General features: G+C 36.5%; 1 protein-coding gene across 1 annotated transcript in view; it reads left to right on the forward strand.

The window, feature by feature from the left end:
• Positions 1–14626, forward strand: part of IL1RAPL2 (interleukin 1 receptor accessory protein like 2) — a 1389708-nt gene that overhangs the window by 1358042 nt on the left and 17040 nt on the right. Inside the window, exons 8-9 of the mRNA XM_074323975.1 lie at positions 1123–1268; positions 10699–10842. Coding sequence (XP_074180076.1) covers positions 1123–1268; positions 10699–10842 — 290 coding nt within the window. The remainder of the gene's footprint in view (positions 1–1122; positions 1269–10698; positions 10843–14626) is intronic.

Here is a 14626-nt window from a genome sequence, read left to right on the forward strand (position 1 = left end):
GAGTACAGTTGTCTTTTCCAGCTTTATGCTAAATGCCAGTTAATCAGAGGTTGTTCTCTGCATTCATAACCAGGTGTCCAAAAAAGAGATGAGAATTTTTTCTGTGCCCCAATTTTACATTTTGCAAATACATGTATCTAAGAACCTTACCCCAGATCCTAATGGCAAGATTGCCCCCATTGACTAAACTCATGATTTGCTCTTCCTTTAGTCAAAAGCAGGACATGACAGAAAAGTCAGCAGGGTACCCTATTTCACCTCACTCAGGACGTAGACGGTTATTGTTGAGAATATAATTCTCCAAAGAAACAGGAGGCACACTCCTCAGAAAAGGTTCCGGGCAACTCAGCTCCTCTGTGACGAACACCTGTTCCTGGTCATTCAAGGCCTTTGCAACTTCACCTGAGAAAGCAAAAATCAGGACTATGAGAAAATGTAACATAGGGCAGGCAGGGTTTCTCCTGTGAGGGAGGGAAGGAAAAAGGCAGATGAGAGGCAGTATCTGGAGAAAGCAGGGCCATGGTGGGGGGCTAGCACCACTGGATAGTTAAGGCACAGGGCACATGTCTGAATTGGACAAAAGGCAGGAGAGAACAGTAGAGAACAGGCTTCTCACTGATATTTTGGGATAGAAGTTCACTAACACCCTCAGTTTACTTATCATAAGTCAACTATTTTCAAGGCCTCTTTCATTACCCTCTCAATCCCTGTTGTCAAAGCTCTAACCTATGACACAAACCCTACATTCCTAGATTTTTTTTTCCTTTGTGCTGCAGTGCAAAAATCCGATTTGTTTTCATAAGCTCAGCTTAGGATATGGAGCCCAATGTTTCCTCTTTTTTTCCACATAAATTATGCTGGCTTCATTTATCAAAACCTAGTGGGGTGTTAATATTTCTTTTTGCTGAGTGAATTACTCACTTCTTTTCTTTCACATCTGATCTTCATATCAAGATCTCCTTTTTGTGTTTTCTTGTTGAAGGTTCCACATGTATACATAGTCAGGACTCTCCATGCCCATAAGAGACCTGTGTGAACTTTGTAAGCATCTATAGTCTTTGCATGGCTGCGCTCTCTCCCAAAGTCAATTCAATTCAGCCAAGAATACTGTCTTTATTTCAGGCTTCTCAAAGAGCATCTCGGAGAAAAAGAAGTTGAGTTGGCACTCATCTTTGATTCAGTGGTGGAGGCTGACCTGGCAAATTATACCTGCCATGTGGAAAACCGAAATGGACGGAAACATGCCAGCATTCTGCTACGTAAAAAGGGTATTTATTTTTATAAGTATTACTATGGTTTGTTTAGCTACCAAGTAACTATTAAAGTTAGATGTGTTTCCTGCTCTTATGTCATCATTTAGTATAAAATTCTGTTAAACATTCTGTCTTTTCAAATTTATTTTCAATTACAGTTGACATTCAATATTATTTTATACACTCTGTCTTTTTTTAGGAAAAATATCTCTCTTGCTATGGATGTTAGTATAAAATGCCTATGATCGTCCATACCATTAGGAAGTGGATACGTGAAATGAAATATTATTATGTGTTAAATCCAGTAAGATAAAAAGTACCTTTATTATCAGAGTTACATAGAATTTGATAGGTGTTGACTTTCAAAATTTTCTCTATATTTCACCTTCATCTTATATTGCTTAAATGAAATACTAGAGATTTTTATTATTGGGTGAGAAACAAAGTCATTTTTTATTCCTTGTCTAAATTATAAATAAAAATAATAAATAGTATCATACAATATTCTTACAATTGTTACAATACATATTATAAACAATATTTCATGACATGAGCTAGTGTTAAGAAGCCTTTAGCAAATTTATATATTTTAAAATAATTTGGCATTCACTGAGATCCCTTTCTAGAGTCAATTCCAGATGGGGTAGAAATTGTACTAATGGTAAAAGAAAATAAATTGTAAATTCACTGATAAAGGAGATAAAAGTAAACATAGGAACAATCCTAGCAGCTGGAGCAGCTTCTGAGATTGGTTCTTACTCTGCTGCAACTCTTGATTACTGCAAAAGGCCAAATACTTTCTGTATGAGTGCATCTGGCAAAGGTTTTGTAAATGTAACAGAACAAATGTTCTCAATCAGAGTTCTTGTTGTCTAGGCTATAGAGCAATAGAACAGATTCAGTCAGCAATGTTACTAGTTGTACCTCTTTGCCAAGATGGGATTTCTGTTTTTCAGCCAGCTCTCATACTTGACCTTGACCAGCAGCTCTAGGAGAAGCTGAGAAATGTCATTATTCTGAGAATAATGTTTTTATCTCTCTAGCACAATTTCTTACTCTGTTGGACTTAATTCCATCTTAAAACAATGGAGTATTTATGGAATATTTAAGTATAAAGGAGTCTAATATGGAAAGTGAAGTCAGGAGACCCCAGATCACAAGATCCGAGTTCAGCCTTTGATTCAGCTGCCTGGTTCAGTACGACTAACTTGTCTAATTAGACATCCTGAACCTTAGTTTCCTTGTCTGTAAAATAGGGGTAATAATATCTCACTTGTAAAGTCACTTTGAGATTAAAATGATGATGATATGGTGTGAAATATACCATGTTCAAACAGGATTTGTTATTATATAGAACTTGGATAAGTTCTCCTATGTATTAGGGAACCACTAAGTCCACCTTAAGTGTAGACATTGACCATGTCCAGCAAGGGTCACTTTGTTCCTGTCCATCTGTCTTATCTTAGACTTAGAGTTCCTCTAATCCAGGATCTTATGCATTTCTGTATCATCAGCAAGTTGAGCAGTGTCTGGCCACTAATAGGCTTTTAGAACCCATCCTGATTAATGAATGAAGAAAGTCCTGTTTTATTGTTGAGCTTCGTGTATAGCAAGCATTGTGCTAGATACTAGGAAAGAGAATACAGACTAAGATAGAGATCCCTAAGTCTGTGTGAGGCTTTGATCATCTTTAGGGCAGTGAGAGTGCAAAGAAAGACACACATTAAACAATTAAAAAATAATGCACAACAGCCATTATGGAAGGCAGTGTGGAGGTTCCTCAAAAAATTATGAAAAGAATTACCATATGACCCAGCAATCCTTCTCCTGGGTGTCTACCCAAAAAATCTGAAAACATTTATAAAGACACATGTGCTCCAATGTTCATTGCAGCTTTGTTTACGGTGGCCAAGACATGGAAACAACCAAAGTGTCCTTCGACAGATGGATGGATAAAGAAGTTGTGGTATATATACACAATGGAATACTACTTAGCCATAAGAAAAGATGACATACTGTCATTTGCGACAACATGGATGGATCTTGAGAGTGTAATGCTGAGTGAAATAAGTCAGACAGAAAAAGCAGAGAACCATGTGATTTCACTGATATGTGGTATATAAACCAAAAACAACAAAAGAACAAGACAAACAAATGAGAAACAGAAACTCATAGACACAGACAATAGTTTAATGGTTACCAGTGGGTAAGGGGGGGTGGGGGTGGGAGATGAAGGTAAGGGGGATGAAATATATGGTGATGGAAGGAGAACTGACTCTGGATGGTGAACACACAATGGGATTTATAGATGATGTAATACAGAATTGTACACCTGAAATCTATGTAATTTTACTAGAAATTGTCACCCCAATAAATTTAAAAAATAAATTAAAAAAAAAAGAAAAACATGATGCACAAAATATATACAGTGTTACAATTAAAAACCTGCTATGAGGAAAAAATAATGGGACTCCTATCATTGACTCAATGGAGATAGAAATAGCTGTTTCAGTTTTAAAATAAATCCATTTCTCTTTAATAAGTATAGGCACCACTAGCAGCCCTTAAAATTTCGAATAATCTGACACTAGAAATGAAGGCATGCTGTAAAATTGTCACCTTCCACGGCTTTTGCAAGAAAATGTGTATAAATCATGAATACCTGAGAATAGTATTAATTCTCATTTTCCTGATCTCTAAATATTAGTGTTCCCCAGGGTTCAGGCTCCATCTTTTCATTTATTTTGTAGATGATTTCATTCAGTCTTATGGTTTTGCTTACCATCTATTGGCTGACAGATCCCAAACTTATATCTCTAGCCTGGACTTCCCACCTAAACTCGAGTTATATACCTAACTGCCTATTCAACAACTACTGTGTTTCCCTGAAAATAAGACCTAGCCGGACAATCAGCTCTAATGCATCTTTCAGAGCAAAAATTAATGTAAGACCTGGTCTTATATTATGTTAGATAAGACCCGGTCTTATGTTATAGTAAAATAAAACCGGTCTTATATTAATTTTTGCTCCAAAAGACATATTAGAGATGATTGTCCAGCTAGGTCTTATTTTTGTGGAAACATGGTATTCAAAAACTCCACTGGTAGACATATCAAGCTTCACTTGTTTCGAACAGGGTTCCTGATCTCTCCCCTCTATAAATCTGATCCTCCAATTGCCTTCTCTATCACCATCATCATCCTTCCAGACAGTCAGTCCAAAATCCTTGGAGTCATCCTTAACTTTTTCTTTTCTCTACTCACATGTTGTATCTAGTCCACCAGCAAGTCCCATGGCCCTACTGTCAAAATATACCCATAATCTAACCACTTTCCCCACCTTCACTGTTACCACCCTAGTATGAGCCACCAGCATCAACTCCTTGACTCACTGCAATGGCTTCCTAGCTGGTCTCCCTAATTCCCCCTTGTTCCCTTATAGTCTATTATCACAGAAGTCAGGATGATCCTTTTATATGTAAGTCAGATCACACTATTCCTCGAATCATAACCATCCAATTACAGAACCCTCATTGCTACACCTAGAATGAAATCTCAAATCATTGCTGTGGCATAGAAGGCACAACACAATCTGTTGTCATTTCTGATTTCATTTTCTAACACAATCGGCCTCAAACATCACACACACTAGCCTCCTTTCTATTTCTCATGCTCACAAAGCACAGTCCTGGCTCATGGTCTTTGCACTTGCTATTTCCTCTGTCTGAGACACTCTTCTTCAAGTTGTTCCCATGACTCACTCCCTCTTTTCATATAGGTCTCTGCTTAAATATTACCTACTTTATAGGCTTTTCCTGTCCTCCCTACATAAAATAACACTACTGATCACTTTCTTTTAAAACTGTTTTAGCTTTATTGAGATAAAATTGACAAATAAAATTGTAAGGTATTCAAAATACGCAATATGATGATTTGATATACATATACATTGTGAAAGGTTTACCTACATTGAGTTAATTAACATATCCATCAACTCACATATTTAACTTTTTTTGTAAGAACATTTAGGTTCCAGACTCTTAGCAACTTTCAATTATACAATACAGTGTTATCAACTATAGTCATCATGTTATACATTAGATCCTCAGACCCTATTCATCTTATAACTGAAAGTTTATATCCTTCTGCCAACCTCTCCCTATTTCCTCCCCCACTGCCCAGCCCCTGACAACCACTTTTCTACTCTGTTTATCTGACTTCAACTTTTTTTTTTTTAGATTCCACATATAAGTGATACCATTCAATAAAGTATTTATCTTTCTCTGTCTAGCTTATTTTCACTTTGCATAATGCCTTCCAGGTTCCTCCATGTTGTAGCAAATGACAGGATTTCCTTCTTTTTTAAGGCTCAGTAATATTCCATTGTATATGTGTACATATACTTGTATATTCCATATTTTCTTGATCCACTCATTTGTTGATGGACTACCCATCATACTTTATTTTTCCTCTAACTTGGCTCTATTTTTGTTTATTGTATTTATTACTATGAGATATCACATTATGTGTTTGTTTGCTTCTTGTCTTCCCCCACCACTAGAATGTAAACTCCATGAGAACAGGGATGTTTTCTGTCTCATTTACTGCTGTATCCCTAGTGCATAGAACATAGTAAGTTCTCAACATATTTGTTGAGTGAAAATGCTCCTCCTAGTGGACCAGCACACTCGGGTGGTGGTTGGATAACAGAGATTGATAAAGAAAGTAACTATCTGTGACCTTGTCTTGATTAGTGTCTACCCTGGGTTATCTAAATGCATTTGTTTTTTCAAAGATATTCACTTTCCAGATTGGGGGTTGAAAACTCAAAGCCATCAGGGGCCAGGCAGATATTGAATTTTTTTAAAAAAGAGGGTTGGATTTGAAAAATAACAAAAGACAGACTACAGAAAATGTGCCTTTCTTTGAAGAGGAAGACACTACCCTTTTCTAGAAGATTATTGCCATGCTTGCTGGAATGTGAACCCAGGGATATGAGAACTTCAAAGTTTTCAAGTGAAGTTGAAAGACTGGATACGAAATCATTTGATTTTTGAATATTGGAATCCACTTTTTTTGAAATGTTATATAGACCAAAAAAGAAAAACAACAACGCTTTTTCCCCACAGTATACCAGTTTGCACTTTGTTTTAGGTAGCAGTTAAAGTTTTTTCACTGTGCTTTGCAAAAGGATGAAGTTCATCTTCCTTATTTCATTTTTCGTAGGAGCTCTTGACAATATGGTAGAGCTCCAGAAAAAAAGCAAAAAGCCCTATGGCTCTGCTCCAACATTTTTAATCAGAGTTCTGGTTTGTCTTGCAAAACTTCAGATGTCTCCTTTGGAGATAAACATTTCAGGCTTTATCACATCATAGCCTAGTCTCAGTGGCTGCAGTGTTTCCACCTTGAATATGAGTATGGCTTGCTTTGTGGAACAATAACTTTCTGATGATTTATAACTCAAATATTGAAAGTATCCTATGTGATCATTATGGAGAAGAAGCATTTGGTGAACCCTTTTATAAAATGAAACGCCCTTTTGTGAAATGAAAACTCATGTCTAATATATGCAATTAACAGGGTCAGGCTTTCTCCAAGCAAGACATCTCTTACCTATGTGTCTTTTACCTGCACCTACCACTTCCTCACTCTCTGATGAACTATTTGCCAATAAGTACAACTAAAATTTCAGTAAGAAGTTCATCTTATTTTGTGTGTGTGTGAACTAAGACTCTGAACTTATGCTAAAGAAATTCTGATAATTATTCTTCTCTGTGCATACTCTTTTCCTAACAAACTGAAGGATGTCACTGAATCTCAATCTCTCTCTCTCTCTCCCCCATTTCCAGTGCTACTGCCCCACCCTGAACCCCCAACCTGTATAGGAAACCCTCAGGTAGGATCTCCTAACCTGCTTTCCAACTTATGAGCAAGCTCAAAATATTTTTAGGCTTCCCTCTCTCCAGTCCCTTGCTTTCAGCTGCTATTTGTCCCATTCTACAATGTCTGATCTTTGTGTTCAAAGCGCAAAAATAGTTGAGTTCAAACTAAGAAGGTTAAAAAGAACTACACTTGCACTGTGTGTGCCTACGAAAAGTTACAATCCCATAAATGTTTGCTGTGCCGGCTATAGTCATTCTTGTGAAGTGTATACAAGACAGAGTCCAAATAAAATGACTTTCACCTTCTCTGTCAGGAAATATCCCTAGAAGCACAGCTCCTGCTGAGATGGAAAATGGCAGTTGAAAACAAAAGACAAAAGAAAAGCCAGGTGTCATCTGGGTGATGACAATTCTGCCATTTGATTACAGGATACATGTTTCTCATTTTATGGGACTGCTTGGGCTGAATCAAAGAATACTGGTTGATTTTCAGGAACTAGGTCCACAGTTTTCAACATAAACAACCATCGTTAGGTAATACCTTTCAAAGAAATTTTTATAAAATGGACCCCAAAACCACAAAGATACTTTTCACACCACAGTTTTCTTCCATAAATTTACTGCAGAAAAAGCTGTCTGCTACTTGGGAGCACAAATTGTTCCTGCTACTGAAGTTTTCCATCTTCCATGTTTCCCAAAAAATAAGACCTGGTGTTACATTAATTTTTGCTCCAAAAGACGCATTAGGACTTATGTTCAGAGGATGTCCTGGAAAATCATGCTAGGGCTTGTTTTCCAGTTAGGTCTTATTTTCGGGGAAACACGGTACCTAATAGCAACTTTACTCTGTAAGTAACATAGAAATTCCTGGAAAAAGTCCCTATTCAGTGATTTTGAAAACATTTGAAAGCTGTTCTGAAGAGAGAGAGAGAGAGAGAGAGAGAGAGAGAGAGAGAGAGAGAGAGAATTAACAATATAAAATGAACATTTTACAGCAGGAAAAAACATGTTGAATCAATGCCTTTAGATTTAAGAGAAGTCAGTTTTTAGAGTAAGCAATATATACATATATATATATATATATATATATATATATATATATATATGTATATATTGCTCTGTCAATTTAACACTAGCTATTAAGAATGCATAATTGATGTATGATGGTGAGAAAAATAAGCGGTTTGTGATATTGCAGCCCCACAGAGGTTTCATAAGCAAGCCTGCCTTACCACCCATATAGAAGCCAGCAGCAGTTCTGGGAGCCACTTTCTATATAGAGGGCAGGAGGCAGAGCTAATGTGTGGTAGGATGTTTTTTACCTGAAATTCTGTGGCTTAATTTTCAAAATGACCACCTCTTATGTAGGCAGGACAAAGACAGATTCCAGTTTCCTATCCCTAATCATTATGTGTCCCTTCATAATGTCCCTTGTTAACATACTTTGTCCCTCATAGCAGCTCTACTCCCTTCCTTTTTCTACCCTCCCCCCCTCTGCTTACTCAAATAGAGTGACATTTATTTATGTTTCTTACATTTCCACTCAGTGACTCTCTTGACTGGCCGTGCTGTCTCTTGCCACCACCATCTCCTCTCTCACTTCACCTCCTTTCCAACACCAAATTCCTTCTCTCCCCATGAAACCTAAAACTTTCCTTCATATGCTGGGCTCCAAGAAGCCCCTCCTTCCTCCCTGGTACAGGTACAGGATTCTTCAGTACCCTCTAATGAAGTGACTGAGATCTGCTCAATCCTTTCCTTCTACATGGTGAATTGTAGTGTAGCTTCTTTCCTTGAAATTGGAAAGGCAGAGGAGTCAAAATTCCCTGTAAGTCATGTGTTCTTAAACAGCATTACCAACAGTTCTATGGAGGAACAGGGGAGAACATTTTCTGTCACTTTACAGGCTGGAGCTTATAAAACTGTAGTAAAAAACTGTAATAAAAAGAGTCTTGAATTTGAAGTTAGGATATCTGGGCTCAAGCCCCATCTTGACTACTTTTTAAGCATATGACTTTGGGTAAGTGAATTAAACTACTGAGTCTTAGATTCTTCATCTATAAACTTGGACCAAAAATTTGTGCCCTAATGGATTGTTTAGAGAATAGATAATAGAGTAGTTGTCAATTTTATCTATAATATATATTACTTGTAGTATATATTATATATGTTTATCTTTTTTTCTTCATCTTAATCTTAATTGCTATACTGAGCCTGACTCAGTTCTCTTAAGCAATACACATGTATAGAAACAAGGGACATCCCCAGGGAAAGGTTGATGATATGCTTGTCAAGAGACCTTCAAGAGTGGAAGTCTGTCATGGTCAGAAATTTGATTTTGACTATGCGCCAGACTTGATCCATCCAGGAGGCTGATTGATGCCAACCAAACTCATAAGTGACTTATATACAAATTAGAATGCCACTACCTTTTGCAGTTTCTAGTTACATGGTAACCTGAATTAGTGATAAAAGTCACTTGGTAATTATAGAATTAGATTAAGGGAGATTAGCTAATCTTTTAGGCGATTTTCTCTATACTATGTTGAGACCAATTAATGTCCATTTCCCGCTGTGGGACATATGTCTCTGGTTTGGTGCCTTGCAGAGTCAACATTTCTCCCCTGGACATTGCTGAATTCACATTATGAATTCTCCTCTGACTTCCCATTTCTCTGAATTCCATGACACTAGGCCCTCTTTTGATGATACACCCTAGATTTGTTAATGTCACTAATTAAGCTATAGGTAAGTTACTATTCCCTGAGCCTGGGATACATTAGGTCTCTTTCCATTATGTGTTAATTTAATTGTTCCAACTCCAAGAGATGTAGGAGTGTCCCACTGGAGCATCAGGCTGTTATCCAGTAGCCTGGTGTTGGCTGAAGAGGCCAAGTGATTAGCCTGGATACTTCATTTTCTTTTAGCCTCTCTGAGCATATTGTATCACATACATATTATAGTCATTTATTCAAATAAGTAGGGAAAATGGATAAGCTAATTTCCCCTGCTTACCTTCTATTGGATTATGTTCTACGAGGGTTAAATGAAACAGTTAAATCCTGCAAGCTCATTAGATTTTATTTGATTCTGAGAATAATTTTATGAAGCTGTTCTTCTGTAGAAGAACAGGGCCTGTGGTCTGAAAAGCATTAGATAGTAATCTTGCTACGCCAATAAGATAATTTAACATAAATAACAAAATATTGGCCCTGGACCCAGAAAAAGGCAGTTCTAATAGTTCCCTGAAATACACTTAAATCAAAAGTATATATGCAAGTTCTAGACGTGTTCAAAACAAAACTATTCCTTTTCATAAAGACTTATCATTTTCAATAGTAAAATTACTCAAATCTTTAGAAGAGAGTGAATTTTACAAAGATTTTATTTATACAAACATATCGAGAACAATATGCCTAAAGCTAGTTACTGCATTAGGCAAAAATCTTCTGGAAAGAAAAACAGAATGGGCTATACAGACTAGAATTATGGACAGATCCCAAGCATTGCTGATTTAATTACCTTTTCCTGTTTATTCTGTTTTTCGTTTTGTTTTTTTCCAGATTTAATCTACAAAATTGAGCTTGCAGGAGGCCTGGGAGCGATCTTCCTACTCCTCATACTGCTTGTGGTCGTCTACAAATGCTACAACATTGAATTGATGCTCTTCTACCAACAGCATTTTGGAGGTGATGAAACTACTGATGGTAAGCTGTCTCCTATCATTAAAATTCAATTAAAAGACATGAATTTGTGATTATGTAAGAGAATATCCCTGTTCTTAGGAGATACATGATGAAACATTTAGAATTAAAGGCTGTGGGTAATGCAACTTACCCTCACAAAGTTCAGAAAAATTTTACTTATCTATCAAAAGAACAAAGGAGAGAAAATATTACTAGATGAATCTGGCTAAAGGATATGTGTATGTTCTTTGAAATAGTTTTATTTTTGTAATGTTTCTGTACGTTTGAAATTATTTCCAAATAAGCAGCTTAACAAGGAGACATTAGTTGGTCAGGAGTTAAAACAATTGCTGTCAAGGCCCTTTACCTTAGTAAGAAACAGATTAAGAACCAATTCCATTTGTTTCTTCTACAAAATTCAAATTTAGGTATAGATTGTTTTTAACCTTTCTTAGCATTGAAACAAGCAAGTCATTCAGGAAACCAATTAAAAGCTATGGAGATACTCTTTTTAAAGCTCACAGTACATCTGTCCCACATATTTTGGATGTTCGTAGCACCATTCTCAAAGGTGACCTCAAGGGATAGAAATTCAGAATGCAGCCTATAATTTTTTTTGTTGTTGTTGTTTTGTTTTTACGTTTGTCGTTTATGGCTCTTGGAAATCTTATGAATGAAATATCAGTAAAGTGTTGTATTGAGCATTGTTTCTTTGAACATTCAAAAATGATTTAACTTTTTCAAGAGAACAAATCCATATTTCCAATCAATATCAATAAAAAATCATGACATGTCACTCCTTATGCATAAAGTCCTCACCACAAACTACTGTAAGCATTGGGAACGTGTGTGGAATGCCTCAGGTAAGCCAATATAAAAGACAAGTTCAACTGTAAGTCATTACTTTATAAAGAAAGATTTAAGTTTTAGTTTTTATTGTCTTGAAATAATGACTAGAACTTTCATTTGTTTTTTGGAGATCTCGGACTTACCTCAAAGTAGGTGGGTTCTTAATTATTTTTTTATAGTGATATAAGAAGGGCAGAGTGGTGACTGTAACATCACAATTTTTAAGGAATCTTTAATTTTGGTCTTATTGTTACTATTATGTAAACAATGATATTAGTTAGTTTTAATTGACTTTTATGTTTCCACAGTAAATTAGAGCAATGCTGTCTGATGAGTACATATGTGTGCTCATTATCAAAGCAGTGTATTTGCCCAACTACTACAGCAGCACATTTAGGGTATTACACACCCTTCAGAAATATCTTCAAAATGAGAAACTAGGGCCTGTTCTGACCATAATTACATGCTCCAACAATATATATGAAAATTTGGCAAATTACCCTCAGTTTTTATATACCACAACTAATACAGAAAAACCTGACTTCTTACCTGTGCAGGTAAAATGACTAGATAAAATACTCTATGGAAGAAATAGTCACTAATTCCCAAGTGCCAATAAGTGGTTCAAGTATCCAATTGAGAATGTAAAAGATGCATTGTCTATATGAGAGAGGTTCCTGTGATTCATTTGTTTTGAATCATGATTATAAGAAATTTGTTAATACTGTCTGCAAGTGATGATACAATTTATTAAGTTAATGTGCAATAATTAATTACTTTCGTCACTCATATCCGATAATTCAGACTGATTAGTTGTAGTACACATTTGTAAGATTATATTGATGCTAATATCGTAGGAAATTTCAGGGTTCAAGTACTCCATTTTGCATCTGTATCTCCAATGTGGTCCATGTGAGCAAAGATGACAAGTAAAGTAGAACATTTTGATTAGAAAATTGTATGTGTTGATTCCAAACCAATTGATTTAAGGGGGAAATGCAATTGAGAAAGGGCCATGAACGGACATGTCATGTCATAAAAAAGGAAAAAATTTAAAAAATATGAAAAAATGTTGTTTCACTTGAAATAAAAATGCCTTAATTTTTTATAAAATAAAATCTAGCAGACTCATTTCATTTCAATCTACCACTGATTGCTTCATTTATTTGACTTTTGAATTATTCAGTCATTAAATATGTATCAAGTGTCTACTGTGTGTCAGGCAGTATGCATGATATATTTACTTATATTCTTCATCTGGATTGCCACTACACACACACACACACACACACACACACACACACGTACTGTAGTAGGCACTAGGTATATAATAATCAACAAAGTAAAACAGTCTTTGTACTTTAGAAGCTAAGGCTTTAACACTGTGATAAGCATAGCACCAGAAGTTGTACACAGGAATGACTTCCTGATGGTGAACAGGATTAAAATAAGATTTTAAAACAGGGACAGGTGTGACAACAGGAAAATTCTTCCACAGACAGTTTGGTTCCCTTCCTCATAACTTCTCTTTTCATTGGGAATAGCATACCTGTGGTGACCGTTGTGTGAGCCCTCTTCTTTATAATGCTCTCTCTGCATTGTGCTCTATTTTCTTGTTCCTCACATGAGCTTAGTCAGCATGATTTAACACAGAGGAAGGCTCATTAGCCTTGCCTAGCAAAGTGGTGTTGCTGAGTTGCTGTTCGGTTTTAAAACAATTTTCAGGCCTTGCTGTTAACCTTATTTGCATCATGTTGTTGATTTTGCTCTATCCATCTTTCTCTTCTTTGTAAGCAACAGCTATGGCTATTCATAAGGTTTTCTTGGCTGTCTACATAAGGCTGAAGTGCATTTTTTAAACTGGCATCTGCGTCACTGCTTGCTTGCTAGCTGGCATTCTAAAACTTCTAGAACATCTGACATGGTAATTTTGAGAGCTCTTTCTGCTTTGGCCAGCCACCGTAAGCTTTTCACATTTATTTATCTTAAAGGGACATAACTGAAACCAGAAGAGTTATTTACATAACTAGAATGTTAGGTAAAATTTATTACCCAGACTTATCAGGTGTTAATGCACATCAAAGACATCCATGTTCTTTGCCATAACTTGTTTTGGGATATGCAAATATAGCAATATTTTCCTAGAGGAAAGTCTCTGTTGAATCACCTATGTTAAGATATAGGTGAAACAAGGATAGGACCAGGATTATGTGAGTTTAGGCATGATTGGAGAGCAAACAGTCATAGTCAGGACAAGCAAGGGGGCAAGAGTCTAGAAGGCCTGGTCAGGTGAAATTTAGGGAGGCTTGTGAGATAGGAAAGTTATCAAAGTCAGAGGAAACAAAGGTCTAATCTGACATTATAGAGTTTGGAGCATCCATACCATCCATCAGGAACAATGAAATACGTTCTGCTTATATGAATGGAGCTGTTGGTCCTTTAGCCTATTTTATTCTTCCAGCTGTGTATCATTGGCAGCCCTAAGTCCCAGGTGAATAATTATAGCTGGAGAAAGTCAAGGGCCTGCAGATGCATCCTGAGCTTGATTGGAACAGGGGCAGAGGTGCTAGGATTACTGGGAGGTTCTTACATTAGCACTGTATTCTCACTTACAAATGGTGTTTTATGCATAACAATGGAATGTGCCCCATTTGTAAGCCAAATGATCTCAACTATCCAGGGCAGGCCTTCATGTGCATCTGCTTCTAGGCAATCAAGTAACCCAAGCAAGGTTTATGGAAGGCTTTTCCAGCCAGAGGACATGCTAAAGCTCCTGGCTTCAGGCACCATCTTAACATAAATAACCAGAGTTCCTTTCATGTGAGGGTGGTAAAGTCTGGAATCTTACTAGAATTAGAACAACATAATCCTGCCTCAGATATCTCTAGTCATAAGGTCCCGCCTGATCCTACAATAGGGTATTTGTATCTCTTTATATGATTATCGTTTGTTCCTC

Source organism: Rhinolophus sinicus, chromosome X (genome assembly GCF_036562045.2).
Source record: "Rhinolophus sinicus isolate RSC01 chromosome X, ASM3656204v1, whole genome shotgun sequence".
In the NCBI taxonomy this organism is placed as follows: domain Eukaryota; kingdom Metazoa; phylum Chordata; class Mammalia; order Chiroptera; family Rhinolophidae; genus Rhinolophus; species Rhinolophus sinicus.